Source organism: Cataglyphis hispanica, chromosome 7 (assembly GCF_021464435.1).
Source record: "Cataglyphis hispanica isolate Lineage 1 chromosome 7, ULB_Chis1_1.0, whole genome shotgun sequence".
In the NCBI taxonomy this organism is placed as follows: domain Eukaryota; kingdom Metazoa; phylum Arthropoda; class Insecta; order Hymenoptera; family Formicidae; genus Cataglyphis; species Cataglyphis hispanica.
The window spans coordinates 6,457,397-6,476,032 of record NC_065960.1 but is presented as its reverse complement, the minus strand read 5'-3'; the positions used below and the strand labels follow the sequence as shown (position 1 = coordinate 6,476,032).

The window sequence follows — 18,636 nt, the reverse complement described above, 5'->3', positions numbered from 1 at the left end:
TCCTAGTATGAAAATGTCGATACGAGAGAGGAACGTCAGAGGAGATGCCTTGAACAGGCAAAAAATGGACCAAGTAGATTAATTGGAGTCCCCCCCCCCATCCTCTCTTTTTCTCTCTCCCTCTCCGAAACATGTGTGTGCTAGAAAAAAACAGGCAGCGAAAGGAGGAATGAGATCAGAGAGAAAGAAGAGGGGAGTGGAGGGACAAAGGCGGCGGGATGGCCCGGGGGCGAGCTTTTTGCCGAACACATAATGCATAGCGAAGGATGACACCCTTATCTCATGATCTTTAATTCCGTGAGCCGCCGCGAGGGGGTTACCACCGCGTTGTCATTTGTCGGTTGCACTGCGACAGAATCGGGGGTGGATGAGAAGGAAAGAGGGGACGGGGGAAAGGAACGGCAGGGGGGGGGGAGAGGATGGGCCCGCCGGTCGGGCGGATAAAACCGCCACCGCTGTTAACATCGCCGTCGGATACGAGAGGGGGGTTGGAAATTGCCTTGGCTGATTTCATTTCGGGCCAGATTATTTTAAGGGGTTCCATTCTCCCTTTCGTTCCTTGGCCCCTCCCCCGCTCAAGCCACTGCCGTCCCCTGCCTGACGTGATTAATGCGATTCTGGACGCGGCGGACGCTGACGATGGAAATGGTAGTGTGGTGATGGTGGTAGTGACGGTTGGAGGGTCGAGATGACGAGTCGCGGCTACTCGCGCGACGTCGAATTAATTCGCCCGAGCACGCACCGGAAGCAAGCTGAAATTGTTAACCTCTTCCGGTCCGAACGCATTAAAGGTGGAGGATATTATTTTTGATAATATCTTCTACCGGTGAAATACGGATTAAAACGGACTTCTGGGGGCTGTTCCTATATAAGAATTGATTAAACTGGGGCTTAACGCGCTATCTTCGGACCACATCGCATAATTTATTACGGCGTAAAGTTTATTAACCCAGAAGTGTGATTTTTAACTGGAAAGAATCAATAATGTTACGTGCTCGATGTAATTACACTGTGCTTCTCTCTTTAATCGCGCAACCAGCGAAATTTATCAAATAAGCCTTGAGCGAACAGTTAATCGCAATGCATTTTATTAGATTGAGCGATAGTTTTTTCATTCGGAGTATAAAAGTAATAGCGATCAATTTACGAAGCTCTGCTCAGCGCATAGCTAAAAATGAAACAATCCATCGAGCGAAACGACCTACGTAAGGCAATCGCGGCGGCATAAGTTTCCAGTTATGGGTCTCGCGAGCGCGCCGTAACGGAGCCGCGCGGCGATTTCGGAGGCGCGTATCCGCGAGTTTTAAAGAGTTCCACGTCCCATTATAAAGTCTTCACCGCGCATAATAGCATTCGGCTCCGCAGGCTGGCGGGCATTAGGGAAATCGCGTTTCAACCCTCCTCGTATTAGCTCGACGCCACACGAGCCGTCATCCTCCTCTTTCCTCTCGTCTCCCCCCTCCCACCCGTCTCTCTCTCTCTCTCTCTCTCTACCTCCTGTTCTTTTCATCCCCGTAGCACGCATTGAATGGCACCCTCGATCTGATCGGCGAACTTTCGACTTACCTCGACTTCGGCTTCTTGGCATAGTAGAAAGATGGACCGCGGATGAATGTTCGGATGAGAGAGAGAGGAGCGAAGGAATTGAAACACGGAGAGTGATGATCAAGGTGAAGATAGGAGAGACGTCTTGAACGTAGAACGTAGCGTAGGATCTGCCGTGGGATATTCGTATTCTTAAAGTCGAGCGACGCGGATCCTCTTGGCTGGAAATGAAAAACACTCTTGGAATACACCAGGTTGTATTTATAAGAATGTTATATTTTCTCGGTAGTAATGGGAGTCCCTCCCCTTCCGTAAAGAGAGAGGGAGGGTCGTTAATATATTAATAGAATCCTAGGTAAGAGTGATATTATATACAGATGAATAAAAAATGGGAAAGAGTCCGTTCTCTGTTCTCTCTGTCCTATGTGAGAGATAATGTTCATTTCGCTCGCACTGCTCGCCTCCATCGTATTTGATCTCCCTCCCTTCGCCATGTCGTGGGATCTTTGTACTAACGCAATACGACATAGTCGTCGGGCGCTCGATCCGTTGCTCTGCTCGATAAATTTTACAAGTGTCCAATATAAATTAATTTCCCGTTACGCGCACTTTCTCTCAACTTTCGTATATGTCGCATCATCGGAGTGATTACCGATATAGACTTCGTTTGAATCAGCGCCGACCATTTTAATTAGATAATTATTAATCCTGTCTCTAGAATGAAATAATGATTCGCAACATATAGATGATTGAGCCATAGTAATATCTATAAGATAAAAAAGAAATGTTATTGTGTATGGGAGTGTGTATGTGTGTGCGCAACGCCAGACGAGAAAAGTGAGTAGTGTCATAGTTATTTTCGCCAACGCGCGATATTGATGCAACCGGCCGGAAACGAGAGAAAGCCCGGATATACGCGGGAATGAGACGGATCGGTATTTCCGGCGTCGCGGGAAATTGCTCACAGTTAATAGCGTTACGAGTTCGCGGTTAATAATATCGTGGCAACCAATGTGGCAAGAGCGTTTCCGTCGATCTCCTTTCTGCTCCCATACGATTACGAATGTATGCCGTTCAGCGTTTGGTATAGATAAACGCCGTTTGTATTTTTGGCATTAAAGCATTAAAGCTAAATGAGACTAAGCCCCTCGCTCTGATCCGGCGTGAATTCGCGACTCTCGGCCCAGTCTCGCGAAATGTCATAAATTACTTTGAATCTATTTCATTATCGCTAATAAACCTTTAAAATCGTGGACATAAAAAATAATATTAATTGTATGATTAATAAAATATCTAAAAAAAATTGTTTCCTCTTTTCCATGAGCCGAGATCTCTGAAAGTTCGTTACACTTCCGCGAAAACTTGCCGGACGAAGCTTACGGAAAATAATTCGCCGTGACGCGCGTCGGGCTGTCTAAAACTGAATCTTTCCGCGGCGTTCGCTCTCCGAGGGGTTCTTAACCTAACGTTTTTAATTAATCTTTGGTATCAGCTGTCGCAAACTGATCTGACTTGCGACATAAGAGAAATTTCACGAGACTAGAAAGTCTCACAAAAAAATAATTTAATCGGATCAATACTACGCGATGATGAAAACTTAATATAAATTTCGATACGATATATTCAATGTTTGCATTACCCCCGATCTTTTTCTCCAATTTTCCGAAATATAAAATGATTATTATCTTACTTCTTTTCTCCCTTTCATGATTGCGCACTTTCGATCATAAAATAGGAGATCGCAGGATTATGGCACGTGTTACAGAACCCCTCGCGTCCTTTTCGCTAAAAGTTCTCTCCTTTGAATCGGCGCTCTACGTCCTTATGGATGGACGACGGCGATATCACGAGCGGGATAAGAATTATTTCGGTGGACCTGCGTATACGGTAATTGTTTCATCTTTTCTTACACACTCTCACGCGGAGTCGGATACGACACAGATATATTTACAGACGACTCCGCCGTTCACGCACACGTAAATTTTCGTATTCGCGCAGAATCACACATTCTCTCCCATTCTCTCTTTTCGCTAGAAATATATCTTACACGAATCATCTAATTTATTTTTACGTGTGTCGGGTGTCGTATCGTATCGTATTTTACAAGACGCGTATATGCATCAACAAACGACACAAAAGTCCAAGGGATGCCTGAAAGATATCTAGAGAATTTTACGACGTCATTTGAACGCTTGCGTTGTCCGTGTATTCGTGTATTCAGTGTATACATGTACCTGTGTATGTGCTTCTCTCAGTAAATACAGTATATCGAGCTCCAGCTCGTATCTCGCGCGCGCGCGTATTCTACTGTAATTATATATCTTCCATTAAATTTGTTCATTTTTCACGATCACAGTGATTCCAATCTCCAATCCCCTCCAGTCACTTTGTCCACGAAACCTCGGATTTTCACTTCGAGCTCGTCCGATCTTTCGCGCGACCCTGCCACGACTTTTTCTCTCGTCTTGGTTCCCCCCTGTCTACACCCAATTCTATTACGTGTCATTCTTTCAGTCCCTCCAAACCATTTTCATCCTAATATTCTCAACGACGCTTCCTCCGCATCTTTCGCTGTCTGGAATCTTCGATTATGTTCCACGAGCGAGGAAAGAAACTACTCTCGCGTCGGCTTTAATAACCGCTGAGACACCTGAGCTTCTTCAGAGGTGGTGAAGCCTCGTTTCAGCTGGTCGGCGCCTGCATAGACATCGGGGGTGGCTTTACCGGTCCGAGGGCGGGTCCAGACAGACCGTTGTTGTTCATGTCACCCGGCGCCCTCGGTCCGCCGACCCCTATAGCCGTCCCGTTCACCGTTGGCGTGCCGCCTGACATTTGACCCTGAAGTCATAAAAGATCCGCAAAGCGTGAGACGTCGCTTTCGCGTCGCGACATCTTCGCGAGTCTCAATTTGTCAACATCGAGAAAGTAAATTAAAAATTATAAGGAAGCAGTATCATAATTATATGATTGCAATTAATAATTGAATGGAAAGTGAGATATTTAGATATTTTTTAATAATTTATCGATTTTTTTTTACTTAGGTTTGTAGACTTGTTTTTGAGCTTGCTTTATCGATTAGATTCGTTCGCACAGTTTGTTAACTTACGTTGGACACATGATTGTGCTGAGCTACCGACTGTCCCAGACCTTGATGAGCCTGGAGCGGATTGTGTCCCGGATGCATGTTCTGACCCGGGGGCGTCGGTGTAGGAGGGAGTTGCCTTTTGATGTATGCTAATGAGGCGGGTGATTGTATCGCCATATTAGCGAACGCTAGCCTCTCCTCGTAATCGTACTCGCAGAGAATCTTGTTCTCGCACAAGTAAAACCGATCGCCCACGCAAAACCTGCAAGCAAAAAAAGAGAAACACGCTATGTTGTCGGCCATCGAAATCCGCGCCGATACACATTTCACACGTTATCAAGCTTTGTCCTGTGACAATGATTATAAAACAAACAATTAAAAGTAATTATACGAAAAATTTATCTTATACAATTTTTAGATGTGAAAAGAAACTTTTCCTTTGGAATTAATAAAAAGATTGCATATATCAGTTATTCATCGTTCGTCGAACCGCGAAGTTTATCTGATTCGTCGCTCCTAAAAGAATGGAAAAGAGTCAGAAAGAACGCGATTAACAATTAGAATACGATCTATCCTGTTTGATCTCGTCATTTCAAATCCGATCGATCTTAATGCCGGGTGAAAGAAAAGAAAGCGGAGGCTCGACGAAAGGTGGAAGGGGGAGTGGGGGGGGGGCGGCAAGAGGAGAGAGGGGATCGGAAAAGGAATCACTGGATAACGAGCATATCGTAACGCATCGAACAAATAATTATTATCGGAGCCTCTGTCCACGAGAACGGCCACGTATCCGCTTTGATCCTGGCTAGGAAATACGAGAACGAAATACGAGAGCACGGCGGCTGCGGCGCCGCCGCCGCCGCTTTGGGTCTGGCTCGGGGTAGATACTCTCATAATCGCACGGCAAATAGAATTATCGCGTTGCTGCGCGTGCCCGTTGCTGGCAGCAAACGCGCGGCTTATACCGGGGTTTCGCTCGTTTCCCCCATTATACGCGTCGTCTGCTAAATGACGCCACACTCCAATCGGATACCTATCCTCTCCTCTTTTCGCTTGCACCCTTCTCTCTCTCTCTCTCTCTCTCTCTCTCTCTCTCTCTATATATATATATATATATATATATATATATATATATATATATATATATATAATGTTGGTAGCCCTATTGAATTTTAAATCTAGATTTACCCTTAACTTAAATCACTTTGCATACAGTTGAACGATAAGTACATCACACTATTTGATAAGATATTAAAAAAGTTATTTGTTTCATTAAATTGTAATAGACGGTTTTAATTAGTCGAGATTCTCGTTCGCAACAAAGAATAATCACATAAACTCACGCGCGTTTCACATATCAAATCGCAATATGTCAGAAATAAAAAGCGTCGGAGAAGATTTTACAGCGGTGGCAAATTAAACGAATTAATTAAAATAATATTCGTCGTTATCGTTAATTGATATTCTTACGATCTTTTACCATATAAGCGCGATTAAATCGACGAAAGCGTATTTATATTTCACCATTAGTCATTTCCCATTAACCCTCAGGGCGATTCGCGAAGCAAAGCGCGGATGGGAGAAGACGAGTGGGGAGGGAGGCGCGAAAAAAAAAAATTAAAATATCCGGCGGGTGGACTCCAATGTTGGACGGCTTAAACGAAAATAATCCTTGTAACGCTTTGGAATATCTTTTTCGGCCGCCTGGCTAGGGGCAGATATACCGTCGTAATTGCGCGGGCAATAGAATTATCGCGTTGCACGAGCGCAGTCATTCCGGGCCTTCCATTATGCGCGCACGAATAATGCCGCGCAAAGCCCGATCCTTTCCCGCGAAAATCGACGCAAATGTCTGCCGTGGAATGATATCGGCGCGCATGCTGTGTCTCCGTAATTTTCCCCTCCGGGCATTTTTATACGGGCGAGTTGTAACGTCGCGGCCGGCTTGAAAACCAGCGCGACATCAAGCAACGTCATGCACTGCGGACGGATATTCTATTCGGGTCGAGCGTACTGGATCTAATTGAACGGATAGCCTTGGTTACATATCGATATTATTGAAGCAAGTAACGCTGACATGACATTAATTACGATGTCTCTCACAAGTGTGTCGTTATGTCCCCTCTCTCTGTGAGATTATTTAATAATTATAGTCATTTATTTAGTTGCAATAAAACAGAAAATGTATTACAAATTGTATAAAAATCATCAGAAAATTGTAGAGATTTACTTGTAATAGTGAAGTGGATAAATTATATAATTAATATAATAGCAAAAATGATTGATGTTACAGAAATAGTTAGACTTTCATTTTTCGTCGAAAGTATTTTTATCCACAATGTCACGATCGAAATATTAAAATCGCGCCGGGCAAAGGCTCTCTTTTCACAAAGTTTTAATTCCCATCGTATTAAAGCTCATCGTGTAACGCTCACGCGAGCCAACTCATAAACGCTTAAAATTTGATTTATCTCTTGTTCTGCGCTCATCGCAATGAGAACAAATTCGCCTCCGCCTACAAACGCTTTATTATACAGCGCGAGCGCATCCTGCACGCCCTGCACACCTACGTAATTGGCGCAATTCCGTAAGTGTTTCCATTCAATTTTCTTTTTATTACGTGCCTGCCAGAGCCGCCCCTCCACCCTCTCTTCCTCCGCCGCGCTGCGTCGTACGCATACCAGCACGCGTCGCTGGGATACATCACGACGTTGTTTACGGCCCTTCTCACACGTTTCATGGCACCCGGGAGTCCGCGATGCACTGCAATTTCTTCGTCGTTTAAATGCGAGAGAAGTATCACCGATCGGCAGATAGACGTGTACTTGTCAGCGAAACGGAAAACCTGTGTCTATCTTTCAAATCTGTAATGTTTCGTAAAATCAGAATACTAGATTTCTATTTTGCATAAATATTGAGTGACATTTCTCTTCATAATCTCGTTCTTGACTGCAATCGCCTCGATTTCCATGGTCTTAAATCGATTCCGCATTTATAATTGATTGTGAGAAACAACTGATTGAAATTGGTGAAACGATTTGCGTGGAAGATAGTTCGAAGGAGAGAAGAAGGAGCGGATAAAAGTCGCGCAAAGAGGATGACTCTTGGGTCTGCATGGAAAATTTCAATCTGGATAGCGCTCAGAAAACTCGGTTGAATCTTTAACGAGGGTAGCCCCGGCTACAGGACAATGTGCGACAGGGAGAAATCGAGAAACGCGGAGGAAAGAGAGGGGGGATACGGTGCCGACACGAGGAAACGGAAGCGAGAGCGAGGACGCAACGTCCGCGATGCGACGAGACGAGGTGCAAAGACGGAAAGGAGCCACTGCGATTCAATAAATGATACGATCGTGGTGGCAATGCGTGACCCCGTTAGAGAGGCACTTTACGGGCCGCTTCGCCGACGCGGCCGTATCCTTCAAAGAGTAATACCATCTCTCTACATGAGCTTCGACGCATCAAAGTTTCAGCGGACCCTGCCATCGTTGCGCGTTTCGGTGCCCGGGACATGGTACGCCAGTTTCTCAGATAAATTCTTTATTTGACGCACCTCGCCCCCCTCCACTGCGACCTGTACCCGCGAAAATTGCGAGCCAAGAGTGCTATTTGAAGATATACATATATTCGAGCGACCGTGATGTTTTCGAAACGAATAAGCATGCCATATTATCGTACATATTAAAAAAAAAACACGCATTTAATGTGTGATATTATATATTGTGCAATTAAAATAATGCTAATAATAATATTTCGAAGCAGTCTCATCTGACAATAAATGAAAAATTTCACGTCGCTTGTAATTTCGCCGAGAGCTTCGATCCTATGGGATATCAAATCCAAGTCGTAGGGGCGAAAGTTTAATCGAGTAGTCATTATGTTTAACCGGATTCGACGGAAGCAAAGAAATCGTGGGGAGAGTAGATACGCGCTTGCCGCTAGGGCGCATACACGAGTGATATATATGTTCGTATATATTTGTGTGCATCGAGGGCGAGAGAAAGAGAAAAAGGGAGAAAGGCAGACGAACGAGTGAGGGAGAAAGAGAAAGAGCTAATTGCATCGGTAAATCATCCTCTAACCGGGAGGGAGCCTAGTCGCCGCCACTGGCACAACCCTTTATTCTGTGTTATTACAGTCTAAAGTTACCCCGTGTAATTGTTGCTGTTTAATTGCAAACTCTAAGTCGCCTCGTTACAGGACGCGCAGCGCTGCGAGTAATTGCCCTCTTCAAATTTACCTACCTGCTTTTTAGCGGCACGATCGCAGGCGGCAGGGTGGGCGGGAGAGGGATATTCGCGCACCGAATATTCCGCATCAGACATATTTTATCGCGAGCGCGCGCTTTAATTGCGCCCGTGCATCATCCACGACACGCAACGCAATTGTTACAACAAATATAACGACCGAACCGAGTGCAGCCATCTCAATTTGCTTCTTCGCGATTCGTTTGTAGCCTCGCGACGACTCTCATTCGCGATTCTTTCCAAAATGAACCGAATGACATTAACCCTCCTGTTCGGATTCGATTTTGATCCTGACGCACGACACAACGTCCTTCACCTCCTCCTCCACCATCCTCCTCCGTGCCACCCATCCTGCCCCGCTGTCACCGCGAGTCGCGCGAGCGAGGCGCATTGTCGAAGATAGACAATACCGGACGATAAAAACGTAAAATTGATGCTCTTTTGTTCACATTGTTTGAGATGTTGCGCAACGTTTGCCGCACGCCTGGACGAGCCACATTGCTATTGGCTTGAAACTACATCCTTCTTCGGTTCCCCATCATATCCATTTCTCCGTTCTCTCTCGCTACCCTCCGCCGATAGAGCGGCTACATCACCGACTCTATCTTCTGAACGTTGTTATCCCCGAAACGTCGAGTCACTTTGCTCGTAAGCCAGCATTGTATCGCTACAGCGGTTTTGTGCTCTCGTTTGTACGTTTTCCGCTATTGAATCGCGACAGAAGCCGATGCCACTCTGTCGTTGTCACATATATTGTTTACTACTACACGTCGTCCCGCGGCCCGCGGATAATTAAAACGATCGAGAAAAAGAATAATGGATGATAACGAGTGGCTTTAGTAGACATAGATCTTATTTACTACATGGTTTCGTATTTTACATAACGCATATAACAATCTGCGATAATTTGGAAAAGAGTCAATATATCGATGACGTATCCGAAAATAATCTCAATGAAACGCGAGAACATTAATCAGTTCAGCAAAGATGAGAATGTCAAATCTCGCTTTAGAACCAAAGAGATCGCAATAATATATAAAGATGGACAAGGAATAAATCAATGAGAAGAAGCAGATGGCATATCGCATCTTTCGGCGGATTGAGAACCGAGGTCGTGGGATGCGCGAGAACGCCGCGGGATTTCACGATGAAGTCGGACCGGAGAATGGCAGCGCGAGTGAAAGAAGAGGTCATGGTGCGGAAAGCGCAGGGTGATTTCCCAGCTGACCTGTAAAGCAACCTCTCTTCTTTCACCTCTCCAATGGCCTCTGTCTCACGGACTGCTAAGTCCATGACCGTTTCTTACCCTCTCCTTGTGTCCACGCGGGAAAGATGCATCTCCGTGAAAGCCGTGAACGGCGGAAAATAAAGCACAGAGAGAGAGAGAGAAAGAGAGAGCATAGAAGAAAGGGCATAGACGCGAGAGTAAATTTACTGATTCGAATTTTCTATCAGCTATTTCATTTTTTGTGTCCGCGCGTAGTAATTTTTAATAATTAATAAATCGTCGTCAATTCTTAATAACTGAAGAATCAATTCTTTGTTTACGCTTTGAAACTCTGCCTATATTTGATATAACATAACTCCCAGATTTTCCATAATCTCATTATAATTTACAAAATAATAAATATATATTCTTTTTTTCGTTGCATCTTTGTTTACGATTTCTAGAATAAAACAATGATGGGTTCACGCGTTTTAAATATAAAAAAAAAGCGTGAAAATAGATATCTGGTTAAAAGGAAAAAAAAAAAAAAAAATAGATCTAATAATAGAGACAATTCGATCGTGCGCACTCACCGATGAGTGCATTGTTGACAGGCGAAACAGTCGAGATGATAGACGTTCGTCCTGGCCCTCATAACCATTTCAAATGCCGGTATTTGCTTATTACATGCCGCGCAGCATCCTGTGTTCCCGAAGAGCCTGAGGTAGTCCCTCTTACAGAGGATAAGATTAGCTTTGGTGTATAGGGTAGAGCCGACTTCTCCTAACCTACAGTCGCAGCATCCGCACTTGAGGCAGTCCTCGTGCCAGTAGAGGTCCAGAGCCTTGAGGAGGTACCTGAAGAACCGACAATATTCGCTGCAGCTTTCGTTCTTACCGGCCGTTAAGCCTTGGAAATTCCTCTTTTATCTCGATATATCTAATATATATTTTCCGATAAAACGTGGCTAATCACTTTAATGATAAAAAAAAAGCTATGTACAGGAATCGATATTTACATCGACTACCTCCATTCGAATTTAAAACAAAATATTGATACCGTAACAGAGTTATAAATAAAATAAAAACGGACGAGAATACTTTCTTTAAGAATGCAGATTATATAAAGTGCCGACATTTACCTCTCCGTAATTGTTTTCCCGCAACCGGCGCACTCCTGCTGCGTCGAACCATTTTTATTCGTCTCGGATTTGCTCACGTCCATAGTCATCGTGATCTTGGCTACGGCGCCGTCTGAAACATTAAAAATGAATCAAAATAGCGATAAAAAAAAAAAACACGATTACACATATCTTTTTAATTTTATTGCATAGAATTAAAAATATAATCATTAAATAAATGTTTAAAATTGTGCTTGACACATTTAAAAATAAAATCTTCCGCAATCTAAAGTTGTACTTGCGCGACGGGAAAATTATGACGTGGCATTATTTTGTAGCCCGAAATTTGATTTCCCGAGTTAATGAGGACCTCACCCGTACACATTCAGACCGTATCGTATACATCCGCGTGTGTTTATAAGAGGCAACTTCGCGGACGGCTGGCATGCCGTACACGCCGTATCCCGCAGTTATAAGCGTCTCCGGCGTCTCGTAAGTGGCTGACAGCACGCAATAATTAGCGCAGCTAATTGGAACCGTCCCTTGTGCTCGTCCTCGCGCGTCCCAGACTCCAATGAGCAGCGGCGCGCTGCGTCACGAGAACCGCCGGAATCTCTCGCGAGAGAAAAGGTTGCGTCGTAAAATATCCTTTTTTTTTTCTTTATTTTTTTTCTCGTCTAATGACATTCGAAGCAACGTCTTTCAATATTTATATGTCGAACAAAATTCTTACCGAAATACACTTTTCTATTACATTTTTCTATAGCGCCAATTATCTTTAACTCTTCGTTAAATTTCATTCCTAATTGAGAATAAAAATTTTCTATAAAATGCGAACTATTTCTTTAAACTTTATGTATTGTGCCATTTTTGGAAATCTTAGCAATTGAGTTTGTGTTTTTGTCCTTATAAACTCACATGAAATTTCTTTTACTTTAATTTTCAAACATAAATTTGTTATTTATAAAATTGATTGCAATGATAAATTCCTAATTTTCGGAGATCTTTCTTTTTCACTCTTTCTTTCTCCTATAGCAAAAAATGAAAATTTTTCCGATTTATTCTTATTTTAAGAAAAAAAAAAAAAAAAAAAAGAGAGATTGCGGATTATCGGATATACTACAGCGGTTCATTAAAGAACGTGTTAAAAATTGCATCTGACTTAAATCGTTGGATTTGCGCGAGAGTTATGAACGAAAATGTGTGATGGCGAGAATGCAGTTACGTTCTTACGAGGCGATTCGCGTAACACTTGCCAGGTAAACATCGCGGACAGGGGTAAGGTGGCAGGGGGAGGGTGAGAGAAGTGGGCCGCCACCGCTATCGCGCCGTTCGGAACGACGACGAGCGGGCGGGGGCTTAATTAATTAGCCGGATACTTTGAGTAACAATCCATTATTACATACAAACATCCTCGGCCTCGGGGCCGAGCTGCAGCTTTATGCTGCTAATTGGCCTTCTCAAAGCCGGGAGACCCGGGCACGAGTTATAAACGCCACTCCTTTCCTCCCTGACTCCTCGCGCGACTCGCAGCCACCGTACCGCACACCGAGTCCTCTCCTCCGCCATCCCCTGCGCTTTCATTCCCGGTTCCAATTTTCTCTCTCGCTACTACCCGCTACCAATCCCCTTTTCTCTCCATTTCACCTCTCCTTCTCTATCTCCCTATCTCGTTATCTCGCTCCAGCCTTCTCCTCCCCTTCCTATCGTCGCATCACTTCACCCGCGTGCTCCGCAATACATGTAAAACGCATACAATCGCGCGGATACGTTCGCTCACGCGCGCTCGCACACTAAGACAAAATGGATGAGAGAGGTGGGTGTGAGGGGGTGCGAGAGATGTTGGACGGAAGAAAAGAGCGAACGAGAGATGAGAAAGAAAGAGAAAGGGAGATGCAGGCGGGAGGGAGGAAGGGATGCTGGACGGATAGCGCTAATAACGCGCTCGTGACGCAAAAAAAAAAGAAGTATAATTGCCAGCCCTCATGGCAGGTATTTTTCAAATAGGACCCCGTTCGTTAATTGGAGGGCAAATTAAAGAGGCGCCGCCGAGGAAAAAAACATCATTCCTCCCCCTTCCTCCCCCTTGTTCCCTCCCGCGGCGAGCCACCCACCCACGTCGCTATATGCTAGAGCCGCCTCGTGATTCGTCAAACGACTCGTACGCTCCGTTTTTGCTTGGTTCTAGTTTTTTTAATGATTCTCCCTTATAGAGTCCGATTCATATCGCGATAAAATGAAAAAAAGAAATATACGCACACAGCGACGCGCCCTGGAAAGACGGCTAACGATGACGATTTTTAAGCTCTCTTGTCAAGAGAAAACTCGGTAATGCTAATCTCGTGCGATCAATAACAGATCGAGATGAATCTGATCGATGAAATAGTTCGTCCGATGAATGAATTTACGACTCGCGGGGAAAAACTCGCGCTTTCGTTACGCGCGTTTTGCAAACATCATAGTTATGCACGTATTATATTTGATCGCGATGGTTGTGCAGAGATACGATGAAAAAAAAAAAATGGATGTTACTTTACCCTTTTCATTGGCAAATAGTGGATATCGAAATTGCCGATACTCGCGAGCAAATTAAAACTTTAATGCATGGATAACAAAATATCAAACAAAAATAGTCGGGAAAAATTAATCATTGGCGTCGGTGAAAAATTTCGAGCCTGTTACGATGCTGCGAAAATTCGCACATTGTACTCTGATGGAAATTATTCGTTTATCGCAATTGTAAGTTTATCTGATCAAAAGCAAACAATTTATATAAAAGAAGATTCAGTAAAATGTTACGTCTAATAAATAAAAATTAATTCTTTTTTCTCACTTTTCGAAAGTAACAATAACTTGCAACTGAGAAAGTTTTTTTGGATCGAAATCGCTACAAAATGAAATGCATTTAAAAACTCGTGCAAAAGTCTTATATAAGAAAACAGAAAGGTGGATTATATTCTTTTTGCGGATGCTAATATTTTATTAGGATACGCTTATAAAACAAAATTACAAAGGACGAATTTTGCTCTACGCAATATATGACGTTTTTTACTACTGTCACTTTTATGGAAATTAGACATTTTATCGTGGTGATATCTCTGAATCTTATCAAGAATTTTTAGATATCCCTCGAAACGTAACGGTTTCGTAATAAACATACGCTGCACCGAGTAGGAAATTTTGGACGTGTTCAGTCATGAGATAAGAAACACTGATAGTATTAATAACGTTACAAAAAAAACTTTTCAAATATTTATACATTATTACGTGTAACATTATTGATATTCGCTGTTTCACATTTAAGAATATTATTAAATATTATTAAAATTTAATGGCCATCGATTTTATTTGTCGACGAAAAAGTTTCGGAGAAGATGGTTTGTTTTTGATGGAATCACTCTCACAAGTCTCACATCGCGTCGCGTCGGTCGCTACGCTGTTGTTCTCATAGAGCGAGATAACATAATCGTAAAATGGCAAACTGATTTCGAGCGTTATGGTTTTACCGGAGTATGAAGCGACGCGCCGGCGAACGGTCAGCTTCCAAACATACAGGGCGATATTCGATCGTCGAATCAGCAACGGATACGACTTTTTATTCGGTCAATATAAGGAGCACCCTTGCGAGATTACGAAATTGCCCTAACAGCAATATAAGAGAAATCCACCCCCGCGTCAAGCCCCTCCCCTCACATTTTCCGTCGTCCTTCCATCCCGAAGATCCCGTCGGAGCGGACAGGGCCGCTAGGTGGTTTAATAAAAATGTCAAATATAAAGTAGCCGGTGGGGACGGACGTTTAGGAAATAAATAAATGTAAAAGAAAGTCTCTCCGTGGGAGGAAAGAAGAGATCGGACGAGCGCGATGGACAAATACATAGACGGATAGACGGACGAAGAAAAGCAACGATATATGAAGGGTGGGGGGGAAGGGATGAAACCGTCTCGGAGGAGGAACGCGAGTAGTGGACTCGATATATTATTACGGTTAGAGGTCAGCGCGCGACGCATCCCCAGCTGACTCAAACTGCGAGAGCGACTGCACTCGCCGAATTCAATCGTGAGCGTTTCTTGTGTCGGGATATTCTCATCGTATTGAAGATGCTCAATAAAATATGGTGCCCCGCTGTAGCACGGTGGGATGGATGCATACAGAGAGAAATCCGTTTATTAATACTCCCGGATTGAAGAATCTTTTAAGACACGGCAGAGGGTGAGGAGGAGTTGAAGAAGAGGCACGATTGCAATTTCGGGGCTTGATAATGAGGCCCGTAGCCCGACTGTGTCATTATATAGTATGAAATGGAGAGACTGCTAATTAGTCATTAGCGTAGATAAAAAGACACCTTCAACAGACGCCATTGCAGCTGCGGGTCGGCGGGCAACCCTACCCGACGATGCTACTGACGACGACGACGACGACGACGACGACGATGAGGACGACGATGGTAAGGATGGTGCACGGCAAACTTGCGCAAACAGGGTGTAGCTGCGCTGGCCTACGTCTAATTGGACCCTAGCGACGTAAGTTCCACTAATTGAGACCGGCCTGGTAACTATCAACACCGCTATACAAGGGTCCGTTCGTAAATTCTGAATGGACGAGCAGCGATAACGATACGGATATACTGCTCTTCGCTGATTGGGCGAACACGGGGAAACTGCGTCGCGGCGCTGACTGCAAGCTACATAGTCGTCTCGGATGAGAGATAATTACAAGTTGTAAATTTACTATATTACTATGGTTAATGAGGGCGCGCGTAATTAGAACGAGTACTTGTTCCGCGCGCTGCGCATTTCGAACTATGTAATGGTCGATTAATTAATAGTTCGTTCTGCGCGACTGGCCCTTAAACCGCCATAACTGAATGCAATGCGATTTCTTTGTACAAATATATACGTATTTATGATTATTATTATTATTGATATATATATATATATATATATATATATATATATATATATATTGAGAGCAATATTAAATTTCAAAGTTGCGACCGTGCTTTTTTTTCGATTTTCTTTCACAAACAAATTGTTTTAATTATCCTTCATTTTTCGGAGATCCGCAAATGGGGAAAATACTATGGCGTCAAAGGAAAGCACACCGAAATAAAGCCAAAGAGGTCCAACGAAGGGAAAGACGGGAAGGAAATGTATAAGAGGGCAGGGCAGAACCAAATTTTAAATTTCGTCCCTAACAAAGGGACGAGGCGCGGCGAGAGGGTGCGCTCTCCTCCACAGGGTTCTTCAGCGAGCACCCACGGTATTCCATCCTTCAGGATCATTATATCGCCAATTAGAAGATAGCGGAGCACGGCGTCGCCTAACAAGCTTCCTGAGAGAAGGTGGGCGGCAGGAAAAGAAGGAGAGGGAAGGGGGAGAGTGAAAGCGCGAGGAGACAGACTTACTCTCGCGTCGTTATACGCGGCGACTATCACGGCGCCGCGACGCCTCGCGCCCTCTCTCTCTGACTCTCTCTCTCTCTCTCTCTCTCTCTCTCTCTCTCTCTCATTCTCTCTCACTCTCTCTCTCTTCGGCATCGCTACCATAAAATATTCACTGCAACCCGATGCTCCTGACCGGGCCGGCGCCGCTCTACGGTATAATTAAGACGCACGTGAGATCGTCTTGACGATGCCAATTGCGTTCGTTATGGGATAAGGGTGAGCCTTGGAGCGCGGTAGCTCGCAGGGAGGAGGGGGGATTATATATCGATCTGACTGCGAGAAACCGAAATGACAAAAGAGCGAAATACGGCGGTGAATAGACAGACTCGATCGCAAAAGATTTTTGTGTCTAACATGGCATATATTATTCGTTCTAATATAAGATTTGTATATATAAAATACCATATTTTTTTATATTAAAAAATTTATCACGAAAAATTGTCTCTCGAGCAATTTTTCGTCTGTAATCACAATATATCCAATTTCATTAAATACGAATTCATAAATGCTTCGAGATCAAAGAGGTTTTCATTATTAAGGAATGATTTATACAGATCTTTGGATTTAAGCAATGAATCATTTGTCGTGCATTTGCATGTATTCTCGTCAATACAGAAGCCGGTCAAGACAACCTCGGCGAAACTTTCGATCGTCCTTCGCGCGATTATTCTTCTCCCCGGAAACAACGCGAATGTATACGAAAGGAATCGCCGCGCAGAAGTCGTTTCGAAGTCTTCGCGAAGTAGAGAGCGAAATCGACGTAGTAGCACGGTAGCGATACACTTCTCTCCGTAAGCAATATTCATAAATCACCCTTCAGACCGCTCTCCCTCGCCGCGCTTCATCCTCTGCCCTCTCGCCCCCGCGTCTTCCGACCCCTCTTATATACGCTTAGAATATAAGTGTCAGTTTTTTTTTTTCCATCGAAGGGATGCAGTGCCGGAGTCAACTTCTCGTCCCTTTCCCGCCCGACCAACTTCCTTTCACTCCGTGTCCTCCCCCCTCGAAAGTCCATCCAAGGGAGGAGAGCGATGCGGGGGAGAGTTGGGAAAACGCGAAACCACGGACGAGAATCGAGTCACAGTCCCGCCATGGTATAAGATTCGCTGAGAGAGAAGGGATGGTCTCAGATTCTATTAAGATCTCAGTAAGTCTTGTTACACGGGGAGGCCACGCCGCAAATCTCGCAATAAAACAGCTACCGGTATAACACCACCGATTCGAGGAGCGGAAAAGGGGATGGTCGTCGTCGTCGTCTAGCAGCAGCCAACTCGCCGCTATCCCCCAAGTAAGGACGTTGCCGCCGACGTCGTCGACGACGTCGCGCGCCTTCCTCGTACGTACATCTCCCTCCCCTTCTTACCCCCCGCGGTGTGTTTCAAGGGGAGACAGGATTTATCTGCGGCACGTAGTATTCCGCAAGAGGAAAATCTCTGGTAATCCGAGCCCGAGACCGCAATTAGCTTTTTAGAATCGTTAACTCTCTAATGCGCTCTGTTCAATCTTTGCCTTATCTAAAAGTCGCACAACACACTTTAGGATGGTCTCTAACTTTGTAAATATTTACTGTTATTATTTTATATGTACAGTGAGACATTTTGTTATTTCTCTTTCATTTAGTTTATAAATATCATTCTGGAACTTCGTGTTTTTCTGAGTAAATGCATTTTATGTCTTTTTATATTAAATATGTTTTTTTTTTATAAAAAAATAATACAGGTTTTTTAAATGTAATCCAACAATTTTTAATCTTAATCGAATAATCACAATTATTGTATCATTATTGCGTAAAAAAAAAAAGAGAATCGACGAAGGTTCAATAACCTTCTTTCGTACGTTAAATTCGCACGTTTCCGCAGTCCGTCTTCCACGGAATGTCGATTATGGACGACCAACTTGAGTATTGCTCAGAGAAAATGAGAATGAGAAAAAGGGCAAGAGAGAGAGACAGAAACGAGCTAAGCACGCTGATCGTGAGGAAGGATCGCGTT

General features: G+C 44.0%; 1 protein-coding gene across 3 annotated transcripts in view; it reads right to left on the bottom strand.

Annotated features, from left to right (window-relative positions):
• Positions 1-1,800: 1,800 nt before the first annotated feature.
• Positions 1,801-18,636, bottom strand: part of LOC126850854 (LIM domain only protein 3-like) — a 53,039-nt gene continuing 36,203 nt past the window's right edge. For all 3 annotated transcript variants that reach the window (XM_050594256.1, XM_050594255.1, XM_050594257.1), the window contains 4 exons: positions 11,222-11,333; positions 10,674-10,937; positions 4,652-4,892; positions 1,801-4,383 (listed from right to left, as the gene is read on the bottom strand). In XM_050594256.1, coding sequence (XP_050450213.1) covers positions 4,228-4,383; positions 4,652-4,892; positions 10,674-10,937; positions 11,222-11,310 — 750 coding nt within the window. In that variant the 5' untranslated portion in view covers positions 11,311-11,333 and the 3' untranslated portion in view covers positions 1,801-4,227. The remainder of the gene's footprint in view (positions 4,384-4,651; positions 4,893-10,673; positions 10,938-11,221; positions 11,334-18,636) is intronic.